At 30.4% G+C, this 22,182-nt stretch overlaps 1 protein-coding gene and 1 long non-coding RNA gene across 6 annotated transcripts in view; one reads left to right on the top strand and one right to left on the bottom strand.

The window, feature by feature from the left end:
- LOC130667899 (uncharacterized) overlaps positions 1–22,182 on the top strand; it is a 46,627-nt gene that overhangs the window by 18,195 nt on the left and 6,250 nt on the right. For 2 of the 5 annotated variants that reach the window (XM_057469822.1, XM_057469823.1), the window contains exon 2: positions 21,906–22,082. In XM_057469822.1, coding sequence (XP_057325805.1) covers positions 21,929–22,082 — 154 coding nt within the window. In that variant the 5' untranslated portion in view covers positions 21,906–21,928. Of the gene's footprint in view, positions 1–16,076; positions 16,101–21,112; positions 21,621–21,905; positions 22,083–22,182 lie in introns of those variants that run through there. The other 3 variants (XM_057469824.1, XM_057469821.1, XR_008989921.1) reach the window with 3 other exon arrangements.
- On the bottom strand, positions 1,665–3,435 carry LOC130667900 (uncharacterized). The gene is made up of 3 exons (XR_008989922.1): positions 3,231–3,435; positions 2,829–3,015; positions 1,665–1,784 (listed from the first exon to the last, which is right to left on the bottom strand). It is a non-coding gene; the product is annotated as an uncharacterized LOC130667900 (long non-coding RNA).

Raw genomic sequence — 22,182 nt, 5'->3', positions numbered from 1 at the left:
ATGCGCATTTTTTAATTTTTCTTTACTTACATTTTATTTGGTTATTTAAAAATTTAAAAAATTAACACACAATCAATTAATAAATCAATAGAAATCTAAAATTCGATAATTTGTAGAGTACGGCCCAACCTTCATGAGCTTGGAGGATAATTAAGGGTGGGCAGGACTACCCGAATTTTCGAATTTTACTTTTGTCTTCCACATTTTTTTGGAAGCTATAAAAATTTCTGTGAAAACAAGTAATTAATAAATTAAAAGAAAAGTAAAATTCAAAAATTTGTTTAGTATACGGCTCAGCCTTAAACAGTTGACATGTAATAAAAATTAACTATTGGTCTGATCATATTGAATCCCGAAACAAATTTGAGCCAATTACTGTATAGTGCGAACAGATTGACCTGCACAGTTAATTATAGAGAATTGTACCCTGATAGCAAGACATTTTCGTCAGAAAATTAGTATCATAGTTGCGATCATGTTGACAACTTTCAGAGCTTATGTAACTGTTGACTACCAGTTTCCCAAAAAGTTGATGACAATCTACTGCCGCAACCTGTCGCCAACTTTCTGAGAAAATTGAAGACAACTTTCCATCAACTAACGAAATGAAAACTTTTACAGAAAGTTGCCGACCAGTTGCCATCAACTTACGGAAATGCCAATTTTTTCGGTTACCCTGATAGCCAAATTGGATAGAAACTGACGTAAAACTACAGCCGCATCTGGACACCACGTTGCCCACAAAAGTTGATACTTCCAAAGTTGATCGACACTTTCTGAGAAAGTTGGTGGCAAAAGTTAGAAATTCAATAAGTTGACAGTAAATTACCTCGCATTTTCTTAAGAAACTTGCATTCCAGTTGCGGTTCCATACTGACGTCAACTTTCTCAGAAAGTGGTGGTAACTTGTAGCCAAAAGTTGCAAATGCTAAAGTTGTCGACCAAGTTGGTCGCAAACTATTGAATACCAACTTTTGTACGAGAAACCCTGGTTATCAGGGTAACTGGTGACAAGATGCAGTAGATTGTCGCTAACTTGCTGTCAGCTATCAGCCCTATCAGGGTGTAGCTTGTGCTTTTGGTGTTCATCTGCCAAATAAGTACCAGCCATCGTAATTGTATTTTGTTGATGATAAAGTAGTTTTCAAATGATAAATTCAATCAAATAAAATTGTTATTCCAACATTTGTTTTAATTACAATGTATTTAATTACAAACAATTTGATCTCAATGACATTATATCAGTCCTTGAAAATCCAGTCATAGTGGATTTTAATTAAAAACTTTTAATTACATCAGTCTCATAATAATATACATATTCGTTATATTTAAAACAACGTAATTAATCATTTTGAAATAATGATTTACGTGATGATTACACGCAGATAATTTTTTAGTAAAAATTACCCGTAAAGTTTGGTACTGTGGCATCTAGCCAGTAACTAAATTTTTACTGATGTTAGTAGGAATTGCACTTCATTTACATGCTACCGAGTAGTATATTTTACAATGCATGAGAAAAATTTACATTTTTTCCACATGTCTTCACAGTATCAAATTTTTCGGGTAATTTTTACTTAAAATTTCTCTGCGTGTACGAAAATTTAGTTTGAAAAATTCATCTAATATTTTACAAATAATTTCATTATATTCAAAATTTTTGTATTAACTGAACGTTTCTGGTTCAAGAGTCCACAGGAAATTATAAGTTTCCAGCAATACCGTGTGTGCTATATCGTATTTTTTGAAATTTCTCAATAAACTAATAACTTTGGTAGGACAGGCTAAAATCAAAATTTTTATTAATATATTTATATATCTATAGATGTGTACATTTTATTTTCTTATTGTCAATCCCCAGATTAAAACAAAGAATTGAAAACGATCTACAATATTAAAATTCCATAAGAGAAGGAATTTAAAAGTTTGAAAGTATTCATAAGTATTGAAAAGAATTCAAATTTCATCATTTTTAATATGAGTCTGAATGTAGCAGACTTTAGACAAATTTAAAATTATAAACAATAGGGTAGGTTAAAAAAAAACTTTTTTTTTGTTTTTCTTAGCATGGGGGTAGAATTTGTACCTTATAAAAAAAAAAAAATTTTCAAGAAAAAAAAAATATTTTTTTACTTCACATTTTGAGGTGGCCCACTCGTTTTTTAAATAAATAATTGATTAAAGAGGGTAGTTCCAACGAAAAAAATTTTTTTTTGTCCAAAATCGTGGAAAACATCTAATAATTGTCGAATGTGATTTTTTTTACTTCACTTTCAATTTAATTCAAAAGAAAACGCTTTTCATTTTTTGGATTTTTTACTTAAATTACAAAAATAATAGGAAAAAAATTTTTTCAACTCCTGACTTTCAATTAGCTTTCAAGGGGACACCCTACAGATTCTAGAACACCATGTAATTTTTTTCGTTGGGACCACCCCGTTTGATCAATGATTTATTTTAAAAACGATTGGGCCACCTCAAAATGTTGAGTAAAAAAATTTTTTTTTTCTTAAAAATTTTTTTTTTTATAAGGTACAAATTCTACCCCCATGCTAAGAAAAACAAAAAATAAGTTTTTTTTCAACCCACCCTAATAAACAAATCGAGTAAATAATTTAAAAAATAATAATTATAAAAAATGAACTTATTAATTTCAAAATTTTGTAAATGCGCATTTTTTTTAAATTTTATTTTATTAATTATTTGCTCTATTTATTCATAATTTTAAATTTGTCTGATGTCTGGTACATTCAGACTCATATTTTTAATACTTTTCAACCTTTTTTTTAATCAGGGTTTAATTACTTTGATAATTTATTTAAATTTACCTTCAACGTAAATTCCATCAGGTGAATCATTATGATATTTAAATTGTTGTCTTATATAATCTCGGGTGGTGGAATTTGTTCCATACACAAAACAAGCAGACCCGCGAAGGCTTCCTTGTACCCATATATACGAATTGCCTTCACATTCATGTGTACCATTGGACATTTTGGACATTTCATATGCAGCCTAAAAAATAAATTTTCAAATTTTTGAAATATAAATAAATGCTATGGATTAAAATAATTAGAAAAATTTTTGAATAAAATTTTGATACTATAAGTTAATACGTATTTTATTTTAACCATAGAAAATAAATTATTGCCCCAATTATTATTTTATTTAAAAAATTTTGTAATTATTTATTTTTTTTTGTTTTTTAATTAAAATTGTTTTCTACCTACCAAATATGCAGCGATATTTAAATAAAATTATTTACACCATAACAGTTTTTTTTTTTATAAGTTAATATATTTTATCAAAATTTTAGAAAACCAACTGACACTTTATGGCGTTTGGGATCGGTAAATGAAGAGCGTCTGTGGATGCGGAAAAACAGAAATGCGTTCGTGGCGAAAATGACCGGAAACTGTCCTAATGGAAATATAAATTATATATACATTGAGGGAAAATTTGAAAATGAAAATTCTATAATTTAATTAAATTTGTTATTTTGTTTTTTTAAATTATTTTTTAAAAATATTTATTGAATTTTTCATTATTTGACATTAGATTTTACTAGAAAAATAATTTATCATAAATGAGTAAAAAATATGACGTCTATTTTATTTTTTCTGAAGTGTCGGAAATAAAAAAATTTTCAAAGCAAATTCTGATTCAAATTAACGCAGAAAATTTTTTTTATTTATACAGAGTTTCAAAAATATTATATGTATTATTTTTATTATCCCTGATATCTCTGATTAAAAACCCAGGTTAAATTCGATTGATCTCGGATTCGAATCTGATTAAAATTTTCCTATGAAATTCAATCAAAAAGTAATATACATTTTGTATTTCAATCGGTTTCACTCAGATTTTATTAGAGTTTTTAATCAGAACAGTATCGAGTCCAGAGCCCATCAGGAAAAACCACGTGCCTACCATTCTATTTTGCCCCTTGAAGTCTTTCGCTTAAAGAAAATCGAACGAAACAAAAAATGATCGATTTGGGATCATCCCAAGCTATGGATATTTTTTAAAAATATTGAATCGCCGAAATAGTCTAAAGTAGATGCAGTAGTACCAAATTCAGGTTTTTTTTTCAGTAAAATCATTTATTGTTTTATATCCCCGCTCGCCTAATTTATTCGTTACATCAATCATATTTCCTGATGACAAATAGATCTTAATAATTCCAAAAATAGTGTCATTGAATTATAGAAGTAGTGTTAAATAATTACTGTTATAACGCCCCTGATTAAGAAGAATGATTTAATCCATGCTAAGTGTATATCTATGTATTAGTCAATTCAAATTGTTCTAAATCATTTCAAATTGTTTTGAATCATTTTAAACCATTTTTTTTTTTTAATCATCAGGGTTATCTAGCTTCTGAGTAAAGGTTGTTCGGATTCAATTCTGTTGATGTTTAATCTCATAATGTTTACGAACTTTCTAATGATCCAGTTACTGTGACAAGACTGTATTTATGGTTACTCGACCGTTGGTCCATTGAAAATTGATCTAAGCGACAATGCATACAATATTATTGCTTTCATACTTTAATACTCCCGAATAAAATATTAGTTTCATATGTAGGTACAAACGTATGCAATGACAATGTGCCCTTGTTAACAGGTTTTATGTGTGTAATTACAAAAGTATATAAACACACATGAGTGCAATAGTATTTTTCCCTTTTTCCACAGGTATGAAAAGTATCTCTATATTTTGAAATTATTTGAAGAAAATGCAAAACATAATTAAATGCTAAAAATAATTTTTATTTACTTACTTGCTTCGGAGTCATTACAAATATAAATATATTCTATGAATTATACATCACTTGCTAATAATGTTATAATTAGCGTGAGGATTTAATTATTGGTAAAATAAAGAAAATTGATTTATAAAATTATCATTTATTGCAATTTTAAGTACAGTAAATTTAAAAATTTTAATAACATTGAATTTTAATATTTATAAAATAAATTTTTCCTTCTTACACTTGCAGTCATTGAGTCATTGTCATCATATAATTTACTTAAAAAAATTAATACTTAATTTAATTATTTAATTATTGTGACTTGAGAGTCCAAAGAAAATTAGAATGCTCGATTAAAGTTGTCTCTTTGACTCTATATCCAAATTTTGCTGCAAAGTTAATTATAATTGTCGGAACCGCTGGAATTTTAATTTTATTTACTCAATAAATTTATATCTTAATTATGTAAAAATATAATGATTCTGAAGTTAGCTGACATCTAATAATTTTTTGATTTTCTTCAAACCCATAACTTATAAAAAAATGAATATTTAAAATAATTGCACCTATAGCATTTTTACTTTTCTACATGTGCACTGTTCAGTTTTTTTTTTATTTTGTAACTGATTTGTTGAAAAAGAAATTCAAAAGTTTTAAATTGTCTGCTAACTTCAGGATCATGAAATGTTAAATTAAAATTATAATTTTTATACTAATCAACGATATATACTTATCGTTAATTAATTTACCTTCAACAGAGAAACCATTATCAACAGATTTTACACGAAAGTGTTTCTGTAAAGTCTCTTTGATTCCCGAAGTGTCTCCGTACAAATTACAATTACTCCCGCGTATATTTCCTTGGACCCATATCAAATCAGTACTGCAACTATTTCCGTTGTTCGACATCTGAAAATGATTTATAAAAAATAAATTTTTAATTTTAAAAAATTGAATTTTAAAAATACGGACGTTTATTTATAATTCGTACATTTAAATTTTTTCATAAACGATAAATTATAAAAAAAAAAATATTTAAAAAATTGCACTTATAGCTTTTTTCATTTTCTACATGCGCATTTTTATAGTTTCTTTCTTTTTTTTAAATTGATCTGTTAATAGTCAATTGTCTGCTGACTTCAGAATCATTTTTTTTAACTTTAAAAAATTTGTGCCTTTTGCCAGAGAAGTCGAATTTTATATAAAATATGACTTAAAAAGAAATTTCAAATGAATATGATTTATTTCATTCATCTTAAAAAATAAAAAAAAATGTTATTTATCAAAAAGAATTAGAGGTTTTTTTTCTACATTAGTTTTTAATAGATAGTTGTAACTAAATACATCGCAGTTCTCCCATACTTTATTATGATTCATAGAAAAAATTTGACGCCATACAGATATTTGTTTACGTATGACGGATAAAATACCTGTTGCACACCATTTCAGTCTTTTGTTATTATTTCAAATATTTAAACTTTACTTAAAAATTACTCAGTACCAAAAACTTATACTCTTTTACTATTACAATATTATTAATAAAAATTATATAGGAAATTCGTACAAACCTTATTTTGGGTTTGTAGAAAAGGAAACTATAGAAAATATACTTACACTGAGATAGTTCTTGAGGTCAAGTGCATTCGGTGCACTGGAGAATGGAAATGGATGAAAAACTAAAAACTACTGCGACCGACAGGGGGAAATTACCGGAAAGGAGGGAAAGTATTTTCTTGTGGGAAAATTTAAAAATAGAAAATGTCGACTATTATTTTTTTTCTTACTTCTTTTTATTATAATTGAGAAATCAATCGAAATCGTTTTCACTTTTAAACTTTGATTTTAATTTTTAACATTTTCTTATACTTTAATTAATATGAAAGTATATGTTGAACATCAAGCTGTATACAGAGAAAAAAATTATTACTAAATTTAAAAAAAAAATTACAATCCGAGAAAGTAATCTCAAAATGTTGAAAAAAATCAAAATGTTTACAAAACTCAAAGTATTCACTCCGCCACTCGGAGTTCCGGAGTTTTAAAAAAAATCACTCCGCATGCGGAGTGAATTGAGAGTTTTTTTTTAGCGGAGTGATTGCGGAGTGACGCGGATTTTATTTCACTCCCAATTCACTCCGGTTCGGAGTTTTAATACTTAAATAAATTTATATTAATTTATATTAAACTGCTAAACAATGTGTGTGTGTGTGCGAGTGTGTGTTTGCGTGTGTGCAGGTGTTTGTGTGCGTGTGTGCGAAAGTTTGCTTGTGTGTGTTCGGATGTGTGTTCGGATGTGTGTGTGTGTGTGCGTGTGTGTGTGTGTGTGTGTGTGTGTGTGTGTGTGTGTGTGTGTGCAAATGTATTCATCATGGTTCTACCCGATATCGGCACCTATAGGCCTTTTCTTACACTTCACCCCGCAAGTAACTCAGCTATTCGACTATGCTTAGTAACACTATCTCCTCTTTTCGTTCTAATTATTAGAGCTTCGTTTACCATCCTATTTTTCGGTAGCGAACGAAATCAAATCTAGGTCACGCATGTTACCCCTCGCCTATGTTGGTGCCTATAAAAACCGCCGCAAATCGGTCGTCTATGCCCATTAATTTTCAAGCTCTTGATTACGTATGATCGTATTATTCTAAATTTTACTTTCTTTGTTCGGGTCGTTAATAATTAAATTCAGAATTTATACAATTTAAATAGAATTACTTTAAATAAAAATAATTACGATTTTCTTTTATTCAATATTACAAATAATTTAAATAATTAAATTATTTCTGTTGAATATTATTGCTGTTGTAATTTTTATTATTCACATTTAAATAAATTTCATCGTATTAAAAAAAATGTTCAGACAGATTGTCAATTACCCAGTATAAGCAAGCCCCTTTGCTCATTTACATCAACATTCAAGAATCGTAACCAACTATCAAGCCACCTGAAAACATTTTACTTCGAATCGACTTTCAACCAACAACAATCTGGTCTCCAGCTCAGTCAAATCTTGTGTCCTAACAAATTATTATATTGAATAAACCAACTGTAAGTTCAATTACTTGTTCATTTATCTAGTGATAAGACACATCCATTCACCCCGTACATCATATTTTCGCATATTGACATACTCGACACTAAATAGCGAGGTCCCCGCTACCCGAGTAAAGTGCTTTGACTCAATATTAAGGGACTGAATAACTTGTGTTCTTCATTCTGGACGTAACACATGCGTGATCAGGCTGGGTCAGGTATGATACAGACACTCGGACATCATACTGAAAATAGCAAGGATAGCTTCCTAGGACGTCAAAACGTCGACATCTGATGAAAACTCGATTTTCAAAAATGGGGGTGAAAACAATAACTTCCCGAATTTTTCGAAAATCATCGATCTTCTTAGCGGGAAATAAAAAAATAAACATAAAATTTTTTACATAAAATAACGATTGAGTCAATAATTAATTTTCTATGGTTAAAATAGAATGCGTATTAACTTTTTATGGTACAAAAATTTTATTCTAAAATTATAAAAAAATTCAATAAATATTCAAATAAAATAATTTAAAAAAATAACAAATTTAATTGAATTATACAATTTTCATTTTCAAATTTTCCCTCGATGTGTATATAATTTATATTTCCATTAAGCCAGTTTCCGGTCCTTTTTACCACGAACGCATTCCTGTTTCCAATACGGAAAAAATATATATCCAGATTTGCCCGGATATATCCGGATATATATTTTTTTCGTATGGGTTTTCCGCATCTACAGACGCTCATCATTTACTGATCTCAAACGCCATAAAGTGTCAGTAGATTTTCTAAAATTTTCATAAGCTCTTAACTTATAAATGTTACTTTAAGGTAAAAATAATTTTATGACATTTAACTTATTGAAAAAACATGTAAAAATTTGGAAAATCCAAAAGTGCGCGACTCATAATGCTCATTTATTATGAAATAATAAAATAATCATAAAAAAATGGCGGGAAGCACGAATAAATTTAAAATATATAAAATTTTCTTTCCTTAAATATTTTTTCTGCCCTCCGGCCGGAAAGTGGCAACTTTCGGGCCGCTGCCCCAAACGAAGTTGCGACTTTCCGGCTTCGTCGAGCAGAAAAATAGTATACGCACCTTGGCCAGTAAAAAAGAAAGCCTCAGCCCACATGTTTGTCAGCCTCGGCTTCGCCTTGGCCAACAATTACATGTGCTCTGAGACTTTTCTCATTTTACTGGCCTAGGTATGTAATATACGATTTTTTTTTTTTTTCTTTTTTTAAATTATATTAGTATTTTTATATAATTATGAAAGAACCTACTCAAAATATCTCGATTAATAACAAAAGCAAAAAAAATATATGTAAATAAAAAAAAATTGAACTGAAACAATTCAGGCTTACCAATTAGCAAAAAAAAAAAAAAACAGCTACACTAGGATGGTAATTCGCAAGCGCCCCTGGTGGGATAAATGTACGTATAATAAATAGGTATAGATATATCGGCATCCATGTTAATTTTACATCGATATATATAGATATAGTCATACAGCCTTTTTATTCTTTTATTAATTGTTATTAAACGACACTGAATTACCTAGCCAGTAGCAATAGAGGATCTACAAATCTTTCAAAGAATTGAAAAAAAAAAAATTTGATTCAATTACTGCATTTTTTCGTAAGTTATTGTGTCTACGGGTTTCATACTTGACGGACAGGAAATTTTTTTAGACTATTTTGATGTTTTTTCCTTTTTTATTGAACTAAATAAATTTTTTGAAAGTATGAAACTAATATCCATTAAATTATCTTCAAAATAGTATGCAACATATCTCAATTCCGTGAACTAACAAGGGTATAATAATTGAAATAGTTGCCGAAGTGAGGCGAATTAAATTTTTCGATCATAAAGCACATCTCGGATGCTTCGCATCATGAGTCGTGCAATAGCTAATTTTCGAAAAAAAATCAGAATCAAAAGATGGAGTGAAACAGCAAGACCTGAATTATTTCTATCTTCCGGGGCATTTTGATTGATTCTGACGAATCTAGGGTCTGCTCAGCTAAAGTACTTCCACGATCGTGTTCCTCGGGAAATTTCCGATGGGGAACTAGTGTCAAATATCTAATTTTCGAAAAAAATCAGAATCAAAAGACGAAGTGAAACGGCAAGACCTGCATTATTTCTATCTTCCGGGGCATTTTGATTGATTCTGACGAATCTAGGGACTGCTCAGCTAAACTACTTTCACGATCGTGTTCCTCGGGAAATTTCCGATGGGGAACTAGTGTCAAATATCTAATTTTCGAAAAAAATCAGAATCAAAAGACGAAGTGAAACGGCAAGACCTGAATTATTTCTATCTTCCGGGGCATTTTGATTGATTCTGGCGAATCTAGGGACTGCTCAGCTAAACTACTTTCACGATCGTGTTCCTCGGGAAATTTCCGATGGGGAACTAGTGTCAAATATCTAATTTTCGAAAAAAATCAGAATCAAAAGACGAAGTGAAACGGCAAGACCTGAATTATTTCTATCTTCCGGGGCATTTTGATTGATTCTGACGAATCTAGGGACTGCTCAGCTAAACTACTTTCACGATCGTGTTCCTCGGGAAATTTCCGATGGGGAACTAGTGTCAAATATCTAATTTTCGAAAAAAATCAGAATCAAAAGATGAAGTGAAACGGCAAGACCTGAATTATTTGTATTTTCCGGGGCTTCTTGATTGATTCTGATGAATCTAGGGACTGCTCAGCTAAACTACTTTCACGATCGTGTTCTTCGGGAAATTTCCGATGGGAAACTCGTGTCAAATAGCTAATTTCCGAAAAAAATCAGATCAAAAGATGCAGTAAAACGGCAAGACCTGAATTATTTCTATCTTTCGGGGCTTTTTGATTGATTCTGATGAATCTAGGGACTGCTCAGCTAAAGTACTTTTATGATCGTGTTCCTCGGGAAATTTCCGATGGGAAACTAGTGTCAAATATCTAATTTTCGAAAAAAATCAGAATCAAAAGACGAAGTGAAACGGCAAGACCTGCATTATTTCTATCTTCCGGGGCATTTTGATTGATTCTGACGAATCTAGGGACTGCTCAGCCAAACTACTTACCTGATCGTGTTCCTCGGGAAATTTCCGATGGGAAACTAGTGTCAAATATCTAATTTTCGAAAAAAATCAGAATCAAAAGACGAAGTGAAACGGCAAGACCTGAATTATTTCTATCTTCCGGGGCATTTTGATTGATTCTGGCGAATCTAGGGACTGCTCAGCTAAACTACTTTCACGATCGTGTTCTTCGGGAAATTTCCGATGGGAAACTCGTGTCAAATAGCTAATTTTCGAAAAAAATCAGAATCAAAAGACGAATTGAAACGGGAAGACCTGAATTATTTCTATCTTCCGGGGCATTTTGATTGATTCTGACGAATCTAGGGACTGCTCAGCCAAACTACTTACCTGATGGTGTTCCTCGGGAAATTTCCGATGGGAAACTAGTGTCAAATATCTAATTTTCGAAAAAAATCAGAATCAAAAGACGAAGTGAAACGGCAAGACCTGCATTATTTCTATCTTCCGGGGCATTTTGATTGATTCTGTCGAATCTAGGGACTGCTCAGCTAAACTACTTTTCTGATCGTGTTCCTCGGGAAATTTCCGATGGGAAACTAGTGTCAAATTGCTAATTTTCGAAAAAAATCAGAATCAAAAGATGAAGTGAAACGGCAAGACCTGAATTATTTCTATCTTCCGGGGCATTTTGATTGATTCTGTCGAATCTAGGGACTGCTCAGCTAAACTACTTTCCTGATCGTGTTCCTCGGGAAATTTCCGATGAGAAACTAGTGTCAAATTGCTAATTTTCGAAAAAAATCAGATCAAAAGATGCAGTAAAACGGCAAGACCTGAATTATTTCTATCTTTCGGGGCTTTTTGATTGATTCTGATGAATCTAGGGACTGCTCAGCTAAACTACTTTCCTGATCGTGTTCCTCGGGAAATTTCCGATGGTAAACTAGTGTCAAATAGCTAATTTTCGAAAAAAATCAGAATCAAAAGACGAAGTGAAACGGCAAGACCTGAATCATTTCTATCTTCCGGGGCATTTTGATTGATTCTGACGAATCTAGGGACTGCTCAGCTAAACTACTTTCCTGATCGTGTTCCTCGGGAAATTTCCGATGGGGAACTAGTGTCAAATATCTAATTTTCGAAAAAAATCAGAATCAAAAGACGAAGTGAAACGGCAAGACCTGAATCATTTCTATCTTCCGGGGCATTTTGATTGATTCTGACGAATCTAGGGACTGCTCAGCTAAACTACTTTCCTGATCGTGTTCCTCGGGAAATTTCCGATGGGGAACTAGTGTCAAATATCTAATTTTCGAAAAAAATCAGAATCAAAAGACGAAGTGAAACGGCAAGACCTGCATTATTTCTATCTTCCGGGGCATTTTGATTGATTCTGGCGAATCTAGGGACTGCTCAGCTAAACTACTTCCACGATCGTGTTCCTCGGGAAATTTCCGATGGGGAACTAGTGTCAAATAGCTAATTTTCGAAAAACATCAGAATCAAACGATGAAGTGAAACGGCAAGACCTGAATTATTTCGATCTTCCGGGGCTTTTTGATTGATTCTGACGAATCTAGCAACTGCTCAGCTAAACAACTTTTACGATCGTGTTCCTCGGGAAATTTCCGATGGGAAACTAGTGTCAAATAGCTAATTTTCGGAAAAAATCAGAATCAAAAGACGAAGTGAAACGGCAAGACCTGAATTATTTCGATCTTCCGGGGCATTTTGATTGATTCTGGCGAATCTAGGGACTGCTCAGCTAAACTACTTTCACGATCGTGTTCCTCGGGAAATTTCCGATGGTAAACTAGTGTCAAATAGCTAATTTTCGGAAAAAATCAGAATCAAAAGACGAAGTGAAACGGCAAGACCTGAATTATTTCGATCTTCCGGGGCATTTTGATTGATTCTGACGAATCATGGGACTGCACAGCTAAACTACTTTCCTGATCGTGTTCCTCGGGAAATTTCCGATGGGGAACTAGTGTCAAATAGCTAATTTTCGAAAAAAATCAGAATCAAAAGATGAAGTGAAACGGCAAGACCTGAATTATTTCTATCTTCCGGGGCATTTTGATTGATTCTGACGAATCTAGGGACTGCTCAGCTAAACTACTTTCCTGATCGTGTTCCTCGGGAAATTTCCGATGGGAAACTAGTGTCAAATAGCTAATTTTCGAAAAAAATCAGAATCAAACGATGAAGTGAAACGGCAAGACCTGAATTATTTCTATTTTCCGGGGCTTTTTGATTGATTCTGATGAATCTAGGGACTGCTCAGCTAAAGTACTTCCACGATCGTGTTCCTCGGGAAATTTCCGATGGGTAACTAGTGTCAAATAGCTAATTTTCGAAAAAAATCAGAATCAAAAGACGAAGTGAAACGGCAAGACCTGAATTATTTCGATCTTCCGGGGCTTTTTGATTGATTCTGACGAATCTAGCAACTGCTCAGCTAAACAACTTTCACGATCGTGTTCCTCGGGAAATTTCCGATGGGAAACTAGTGTCAAATAGCTAATTTTCGGAAAAAATCAGAATCAAAAGACGAAGTGAAACGGCAAGACCTGAATTATTTCGATCTTCCGGGGCATTTTGATTGATTCTGACGAATCTAGGGTCTGCTCAGCTAAAGTACTTCCACGATCGTGTTCCTCGGGAAATTTCCGATGGGGAACTAGTGTCAAATATCTAATTTTCGAAAAAAATCAGAATCAAAAGACGGAGTGAAACGGCAAGACCTGAATCATTTCTATCTTCCGGGGCATTTTGATTGATTCTGACGAATCTAGGGACTGCTCAGCTAAACTACTTTCACGATCGTGTTCCTCGGGAAATTTCCGATGGGGAACTAGTGTCAAATATCTAATTTTCGAAAAAAATCAGAATCAAAAGACGAAGTGAAACGGCAAGACCTGAATTATTTCTATCTTCCGGGGCATTTTGATTGATTCTGGCGAATCTAGGGACTGCTCAGCTAAACTACTTTCACGATCGTGTTCCTCGGGAAATTTCCGATGGGAAACTAGTGTCAAATAGCTAATTTTCGAAAAAAATCAGAATCAAAAGATGAAGTGAAACGGCAAGACCTGAATTATTTCTATTTTCCGGGGCTTTTTGATTGATTCTGATGAATCTAGGGACTGCTCAGCTAAACTACTTTCACGATCGTGTTCCTCGGGAAATTTCCGATGGGAAACTAGTGTCAAATAGCTAATTTTCGAAAAAAATCAGAATCAAAAGATGAAGTGAAACGGCAAGACCTGAATTATTTCTATCTTCCGGGGCATTTTGATTGATTCTGGCGAATCTAGGGACTGCTCAGCTAAACTACTTCCACGATCGTGTTCCTCGGGAAATTTCCGATGGGGAACTAGTGTCAAATATTTAATTTTCGAAAAAAATCAGAATCAAAAGACGAAGTGAAACGGCAAGACCTGCATTATTTCTATCTTTCGGGGCATTTTGATTGATTCTGGCGAATCTAGGGACTGCTCAGCTAAACTACTTTCACGATCGTGTTCCTCGGGAAATTTCCGATGGGGAACTAGTGTCAACTAGCTAATTTTCGAAAAAAATCAGAATCAAACGATGAAGTGAAACGGCAAGACCTGATTTATTTCTATTTTCCGGGGCTTTTTGATTGATTCTGATGAATCTAGGGACTGCTCAGGTAAAGTACTTCCACGATCGTGTTCCTCGGGAAATTTCCGATGGGGAACTAGTGTCAAATATCTAATTTTCGAAAAAAATCAGAATCAAAAGACGAATTGAAACGGAAAGACCTGAATTATTTCTATTTTCCGGGGCTTTTTGATTGATTCTGATGAATCTAGGGACTGCTCAGCTAAAGTACTTCCACGATCGTGTTCCTCGGGAAATTTCCAATGGGAAACTAGTGTCAAAAATTTGGAAAATCCAAAAGTGCGCGACTCATAATGCTCATTTATTATGAAATAATAAAATAATCATAAAAAAATGGCGGGAAGCACGAATAAATTTAAAATATATAAAATTTTCTTTCCTTAAATATTTTTTCTGCCCTCCGGCCGGAAAGTGGCAACTTTCGGGCCGCTGCCCCAAACGAAGTTGCGACTTTCCGGCTTCGTCGAGCAGAAAAATAGTATACGCACCTTGGCCAGTAAAAAAGAAAGCCTCAGCCCACATGTTTGTCAGCCTCGGCTTCGCCTTGGCCAACAATTACATGTGCTCTGAGACTTTTCTCATTTTACTGGCCTAGGTATGTAATATACGATTTTTTTTTTTTTTCTTTTTTTAAATTATATTAGTATTTTTATATAATTATGAAAGAACCTACTCAAAATATCTCGATTAATAACAAAAGCAAAAAAAATATATGTAAATAAAAAAAAATTGAACTGAAACAATTCAGGCTTACCAATTAGCAAAAAAAAAAAAAACAGCTACACTAGGATGGTAATTCGCAAGCGCCCCTGGTGGGATAAATGTACGTATAATGTATAGGTATAGATATATCGGCATCCATGTTAATTTTACATCGATATATATAGATATAGTTATACAGCCTTTTTATTCTTTCATTAATTGTTATTAAACGACACTGAATTACCTAGCCAGTAGCAATAGGGGATCTACAAATCTTTCAAAGAATTGAAAAAAAAAAATTTGATTCAATTACTGCATTTTTTCGTAAGTTATTGTGTCTACGGGTTTCATACTTGACGGACAGGAAATTTTTTTAGACTATTTTGATGTTTTTTCCTTTTTTATTGAACTAAATAAATTTTTGAAAAGTATGAAACTAATATCCATTAAATTATCTTCAAAATAGTATGCAACATATCTCAATTCCGTAAACTAACAAGGGTATAATAATTGAAATAGTTGCCGAAGTGAGGCGAATTAAATTTTTCGATCATAAAGCACATCTCAGATGCTTCGCATCATGAGTCGTGCAATAATTACGTTCAATCATTTTCATATAATTTTGTCTCAAGAATTCGTAGAATTAAAGAAAATAATTTTTATTTAATTCAAGCAAAGCAATTCTTTTGTTTACCCACAATATAACAACAAATGCATATAATATCAAAATAATTTTGATGCTCTTTTCTCGAGGAAATTAATTACCAATAATAATAAAATAAATATTTGTAACTGGTTTCTTGAACCAAGAAATTCTTGTTTGGACAATAGTACTTTCTTTTCTCAGTGTAATGCAGTTTTATTTCAATATTTAAAACATTTTAATTACAGATTGCAAGGATGGACGTTATCGCAGTGAGTAAAATATTATTTGTGGAAATGAAATATTTTTCTTAACAATATGATTTATTATGTAAATAATTCACTTATATTTTAATACTTAAAAAATTTTAATTACAGTTCCCCTAGAAAAAGCACTAAACTTTTTGGCTGATAATGGCTATCGCGTGGTTTCTTCAATAGGCAAAAGTGATGACGGAATATGGATGTTGGAAAGAAAACAATAAATATTTGATATAAAACATCATCTGATTAAAATCAAATATATATATATATATATATATATATATATATATATATATATATATATATATATATATATATATATATATATATATATATATATATATATATATATATATATATTAGGGTGTTTCAGAAAAAACAAATTTTTTTTTGGTATTCAAAAATTGAAAGTATACCTGAAAATAAAAATTTTGGTGCCAATCCGAGCTCTTAATAATAATATTAAGGTTTGCCTCAATCCATTTTTCTATTTTCCATTCAAATAACATAGGAAAAAAAATTTTTTTTTTTAGAATTTTCTAGCTTACAGACGACTCAACGGATTTTTATGAGCAATGAAACTTTGTGTAGGAAATTGAACGCTCTACAAAAAAAGTCTCTTATCATTTTTTGATAATTCCCACTGTTCAAAAGTTATTTAGCTTCAAGTCAAATTTATAGTAAATTTTGAGATCTTTTCACTTTTCCGGCGAAACTATCAGTCTTATTACAAAATGTCGTAAAAACTTTTTTGTAGGTAATTTTATTCCTTACAAATTATTACGAATAAAATTTTTCGAAATTCCGCATTGTTTTCAATTTATTTTCATTTCAATGTCAAGCTCTTAAAATTAATCAGAAATCTACTTTTTTAAGAGCTTGACATTGAAATGGAAATAAGTTGAAAACAACGCAGAATTTCGAAAAACTTTATTCGTAATAATTTGTAAGGTATAAAATTATCTACAAAAAAGTTCTAGTAATATTTTTTGATAAGACTAATAGTTTCGCCGGAAAAGTAAAAATATCTTAAAATTTACTATAAATTTGACTTGAAGCTTCAATAACTTTTGAACCGTGGGATTTATCAAAAAACGATAAGAGTCTTTTTTAGTAGAGCGTTCAATTTCCTACAAAAAAATCTGTTGTGCATAAAAATCCGTTGATTGGCTTGTGAGCTGGAAAATTCTAAAAAAAAAAAAATTTTTTTCCCGTGTTATTTAAATGGAAAATAGAAAAATGGATTGAGGCAAACCTTAATATCATTATTAAGAGCTCGGAATGGTACCAAAATTTTTAATTTTAGTTATACTTTCAATTTTTGGATACCATAAAAAAAAAAAAATGGTTTTCTTTTTTTGGAATCACCCTAATATATATATATTTTCTATCACAAATAACAAATCACAATCCATAAAATAAATTACGATGATTAGTAGAAAATTAATTTTTTATTTCAATTATTACTATCGAGATGGTCATTTTTATTTATCATAATAATTAAATTACAATCCTAAGTAGAGATAATTACTTAAAAAAGTCAAAAATCGCTCACAACTTTAATAATACACGAAATAAAGAGTACAATTATATCAACGAAAATTTTATTCTAAATTCTATAATAACTATTATCATTAGATATTAACGAATGTTATCTGAAATTAAAAACTACAATATATATTTGAAATTACTGTCATTTGTGCAAAATTCAAGTTATCCCTTATTAAAAATATTGATTGAAAAAATTTTGGACTCATTTCAATTTTTTATATAAAATTGAAAATTATTGACTAAAATCAAAGCTTCGAAAGTTGAATTTTTTTCAATTATTAGAAGCTGAATAGCAAACTATTAAAAAATATTCAGACTTCTTTGATTTCAATTATTTTGAATTGCAAAATATTGCAAACAATTGAAACCAAAAAAATTGGATCTTTCTCAATATTTACTAGTAAAATTGAAAATTATCGAAACGTAATTAAAATTTTATGGTTCCAATTACTTTGAATACTGAGTTAATGTGTATTTTCAGATTCACGATTTTATGAATAATTTAAAAAAATTTAAACAAACTTGTAACTTCAAATTATTTTTTATTTCTTCCAATAAATAAATAAATTTTTTATTCGACTATTGTATGAATAATTCAAACGAATTCGAAGAGAATTAAAACTTTGAATTGTTTTCAATTTTTCCCTATGAATAAATGGATTATTAAATTTACGATTTTATGAATTCTTCAACAAGTCCGAAACTTCGAATTATTTTAATTATTTTTTATTCATAGTACAACCAGACATTGAGTTTTATTTATTTATAGAGAACAATTGTAAATTATTTAAAATTATTAATGAATTTTAATAATTTTTTATCCACTGAGTGACCGGATATAAAATATTAATTATCCGTTGAATTTAATTCAAAGACATTTAAAATTGCGAATGAATTTCAATCGTTATTTATTTAAGAAGTAACCAGAAATTAAGTTTTATTTATACATAGAGAACGATTGGGAAAAATTCAAAATCATTAATTTTTTTCAATTATTTTTAAATTCCGCATTAGATCCAAATTCATGAACTATATATCTATTCAAATTTATTGATCGCAATTAAATATCTGAATTTCTCTTAATTTTTTTTATACTTAAAAAGGTTTGAAATCTTTACATATTATTTATCTATTCGGAACAATTCATTTTTGGCTGAATTAAATCAGTCGTAAAATAGAACTTGTTAAAAACAATTAAAATCATGTCAGATTCAATTGTTTTTAATTAATAATTTTAATCAGGGCATTGTGATAGAAAGGTTTATGCATAAAAATTATGTATTCGTTTTAATTAATATTTGTTTATTTAATTTATGTAAATAATAACGAGTGTGAATGTAGCAAACATCCGACAAATTTAAAAAATTATAAATAAATAGAGGAACTAATTTAAAAAATAATATTTATAACAAATGCACTTATTAGTTCCGAATTTTTTAAATGCGCAATGTTTAAAAATTTTCTCTCAATAATTATTTATTCTATTTAGTAATAATTTTAAAATTTTCTGATGTCTGCCACATTCACACTCTCAAAAAATAATATTTGATATTAGAACGAGACGAGGCTTATGTCGAATCGATGGAGTAAAGTTGCTTTATTCGTATTTATATAAATTCACATATTCATTTTCGTTTGCTTATAAATAATTGAAATAATTATTTTTATTGTTATTGATATTTTTATTTTATTATTGGACATTTTATTTAATTTCTCCAATTTTTATTGTTATCTTTTTTTATTTATTAAATTAAACACATGAATAACAAGGGAAATATTTATTTACAAACAAGCGGAAAAATTAATAAAGTGTTTGATCTGATATAAGAACATGCAGTTGCTGCACAAATACATATTTGGTAGTTCCAGAATCCACCGCTAGGATATTTAGGGGCGCGGAAGTTGTCCTTTCGAAGATACATATGATCCACCTTTTATGCACAAGTCGAATGCGCATTCGAAATAACAACCCGGGAAAAAATGATCAGACCTGACCATTCCTGTTCATGTATGATCAGGCCTGAAATTAGACCTGATCATGCCTGTTCATGTATGATTAGGCCTGAAATTAGACATGATCATGCCTGATCATACCTGTCCATGCCTGTTCATGTGTGTTCATGTCTGAAGCGTTGAATACACTCAGGCCTGATCATGCCTGTTCATGCCTGTTCATGTCTGAAGCGTTATATACAGTCAGGTCTGATCATGCCTGTTCATACCTGTCCATGCCTGTTCATGCCTGGTCATATATGTTCATGTCTGTTCATGGCTGTTCATGTCTGCTCATAGATCTAAAATTTTGTTGACCAAGAATCTATCACGTATAAGATTTTTATTACTTGAAGTTCATACGAAACTTACTTTTCAACTAAATCTCTTAGGTCAGTGGGTATACCAAGTTACACTTTCGAGCGCAAGGTCCACGGTTCAAATCCTGCACACGCCCGAATTTTTTATTTTTCTTATTTTTATAGCAATAATTATATACATGTATAATTGAATATAGTTATACATAATTATATATAATTATATAGGGCCATTTTTTATAAATAATTTTTTTACCCGGATGGGCATGAACAGACATGAACATACCTGATCAGACCTGAACATGCCTGATCAGGCCTGGTCAGGCATGGTCATTTTTCATGTCTGATCAGGCCTGAAGACTCATGCCTGTTCATGTCTGATCAGGTCTGATCATTTTTTCCCGGGAATCCAATAGACAGACACGAGTCATACATATAATTATCGACACAACAAATCGTCAAACTTAATTGCAATATACAGTTACAATTATAACTCTATACATTTTTTTCATTATATTACCTACAATTACAAACATATTTTCCGTCCTGCACTTCGTTATTCACGCTTTTTTCACTGAATTTGAAAAACAAATTCCAATCCAAGAAAGTAATCTCCAAATGTTAAAAAGAATCAAAATATTTACAAAACTCAAAGTATATCCCTGGTTAAAATTATTAATTGAAAACAATTAAATCTGACATGTTTTTAATTGTTTTTAACAAGTTCTATTTCACGATTAATTCAATTGAGTCTAAAATGAGGTGTTCTAGATGAATAAATAATGTGAAGATTTTATACCTTTTTAAGTATAGAAAAAAGGTGAGAAAAATTCAAATATTTAACGGCGTTCAATAAATTTGAATTGATAAATAGTCCATGAATTTGGATCTAATACGGAATTTAAAAATAATTAGAAAAAATTAATGATTTTGAATTTTTCCCCATTGTTCTCTACGAAATAAATAAAATTTAATTTCTGGTTACTTCTTGACTAAAAAATGATTGAAATTCATTTACAATTTTGAATGTCTTTAAATTATTTTCAATGGATAGTTAATATTTTATATCCGGTCACTAAGTGAATAAAAAATAATTAATATTCATTAATAATTTTTTATAATTTTTAATTGTTATCTATGAATGAAGAAAAACTTAATTTCTGTTTACTTCTTGAATAAATAATGATGGAAATTCACTTGCAACTTTGAATGTCTTTTATTTATTTTGCTGTACATTTTCGTGTCGTTTGCATACCTTTTTTGCTTTCTACCACTCAAGTAATCGGAAAACAGGCTTCATACATCTCATGCATTTTTTATTTAAGGAGACTAGCGTACATGTTTCGCACGCAAGCGCGTGCGTGTCGTTTTTCAAATATTTATTTTAATGTATATTTTCGTGTTGTTTAAATAGGTATATTTTTTTGCTTTCGACCAATCAAGTAAATGGAAAAGAGGCTTTATACATTTTATGCCTCTTTTATTCAGGGATTATTTAGGGATAACTTATATTTCCATGAAGCCAGTTTTCGGTCCTTTTTGCCACGAACGCATTCCTGTTTTTCCGCATACACAGTCGCTCATCATTTACTGATCTCTAACGCCAGAATCTGTCAGTAGATTTTCTAAAATTTTCATAAGGTCTTAACTCATAAAAATTTACTTTAAGGTGAAAATAATTTTACGACATTTATTTTATTGAAAAAATATGTGAATAATTACGTTCAATCGTTTTCATATAAAAAAAAAAAAAAATTATTTCAAATAATTCTATATAGACATAAAAAAAGTATCAAATAGTTTTTAAAAAACTGAAAATAAAATTATTTGAATTTTTATATGAAATTATATAATAAATAAAACTTTTCAGTTTTTGTCAATTTTCATGTATTTGAAGTTTTTATTCCATTAAGTGAAATGATGTATATTATTTTATTGGGTAATTATTTTTCAGATAAATATTCTGATTCCTCAAGTATGGCGCTTTATTTAGTGCTTAAAGTTGGGCGTGATATGTATAATAACGAAGTATGTATGATTGAGGGATTCCATGATGATCTTTGGGAAAGGTACAAAGAATATTTCAATTTACGCAAACTGGGCCCTACTTTCGATAGGTGTAGAAGGAGAAGTGAGTGAAATAATATTTTTGGAAATTAAATATTTTTCTTAGTAACACAATAATTTATTATGTAGATAATGCAATTATATTTTAATATTTAAAAAACTTT

The sequence above is a fragment of the Microplitis mediator genome, chromosome 5, assembly GCF_029852145.1.
Source record: "Microplitis mediator isolate UGA2020A chromosome 5, iyMicMedi2.1, whole genome shotgun sequence".
In the NCBI taxonomy this organism is placed as follows: Eukaryota; Metazoa; Arthropoda; class Insecta; order Hymenoptera; family Braconidae; genus Microplitis; species Microplitis mediator.
The sequence above is the reverse complement of the archived record's forward strand: the minus strand, read 5'-3'. Positions and strand labels throughout refer to the sequence as shown.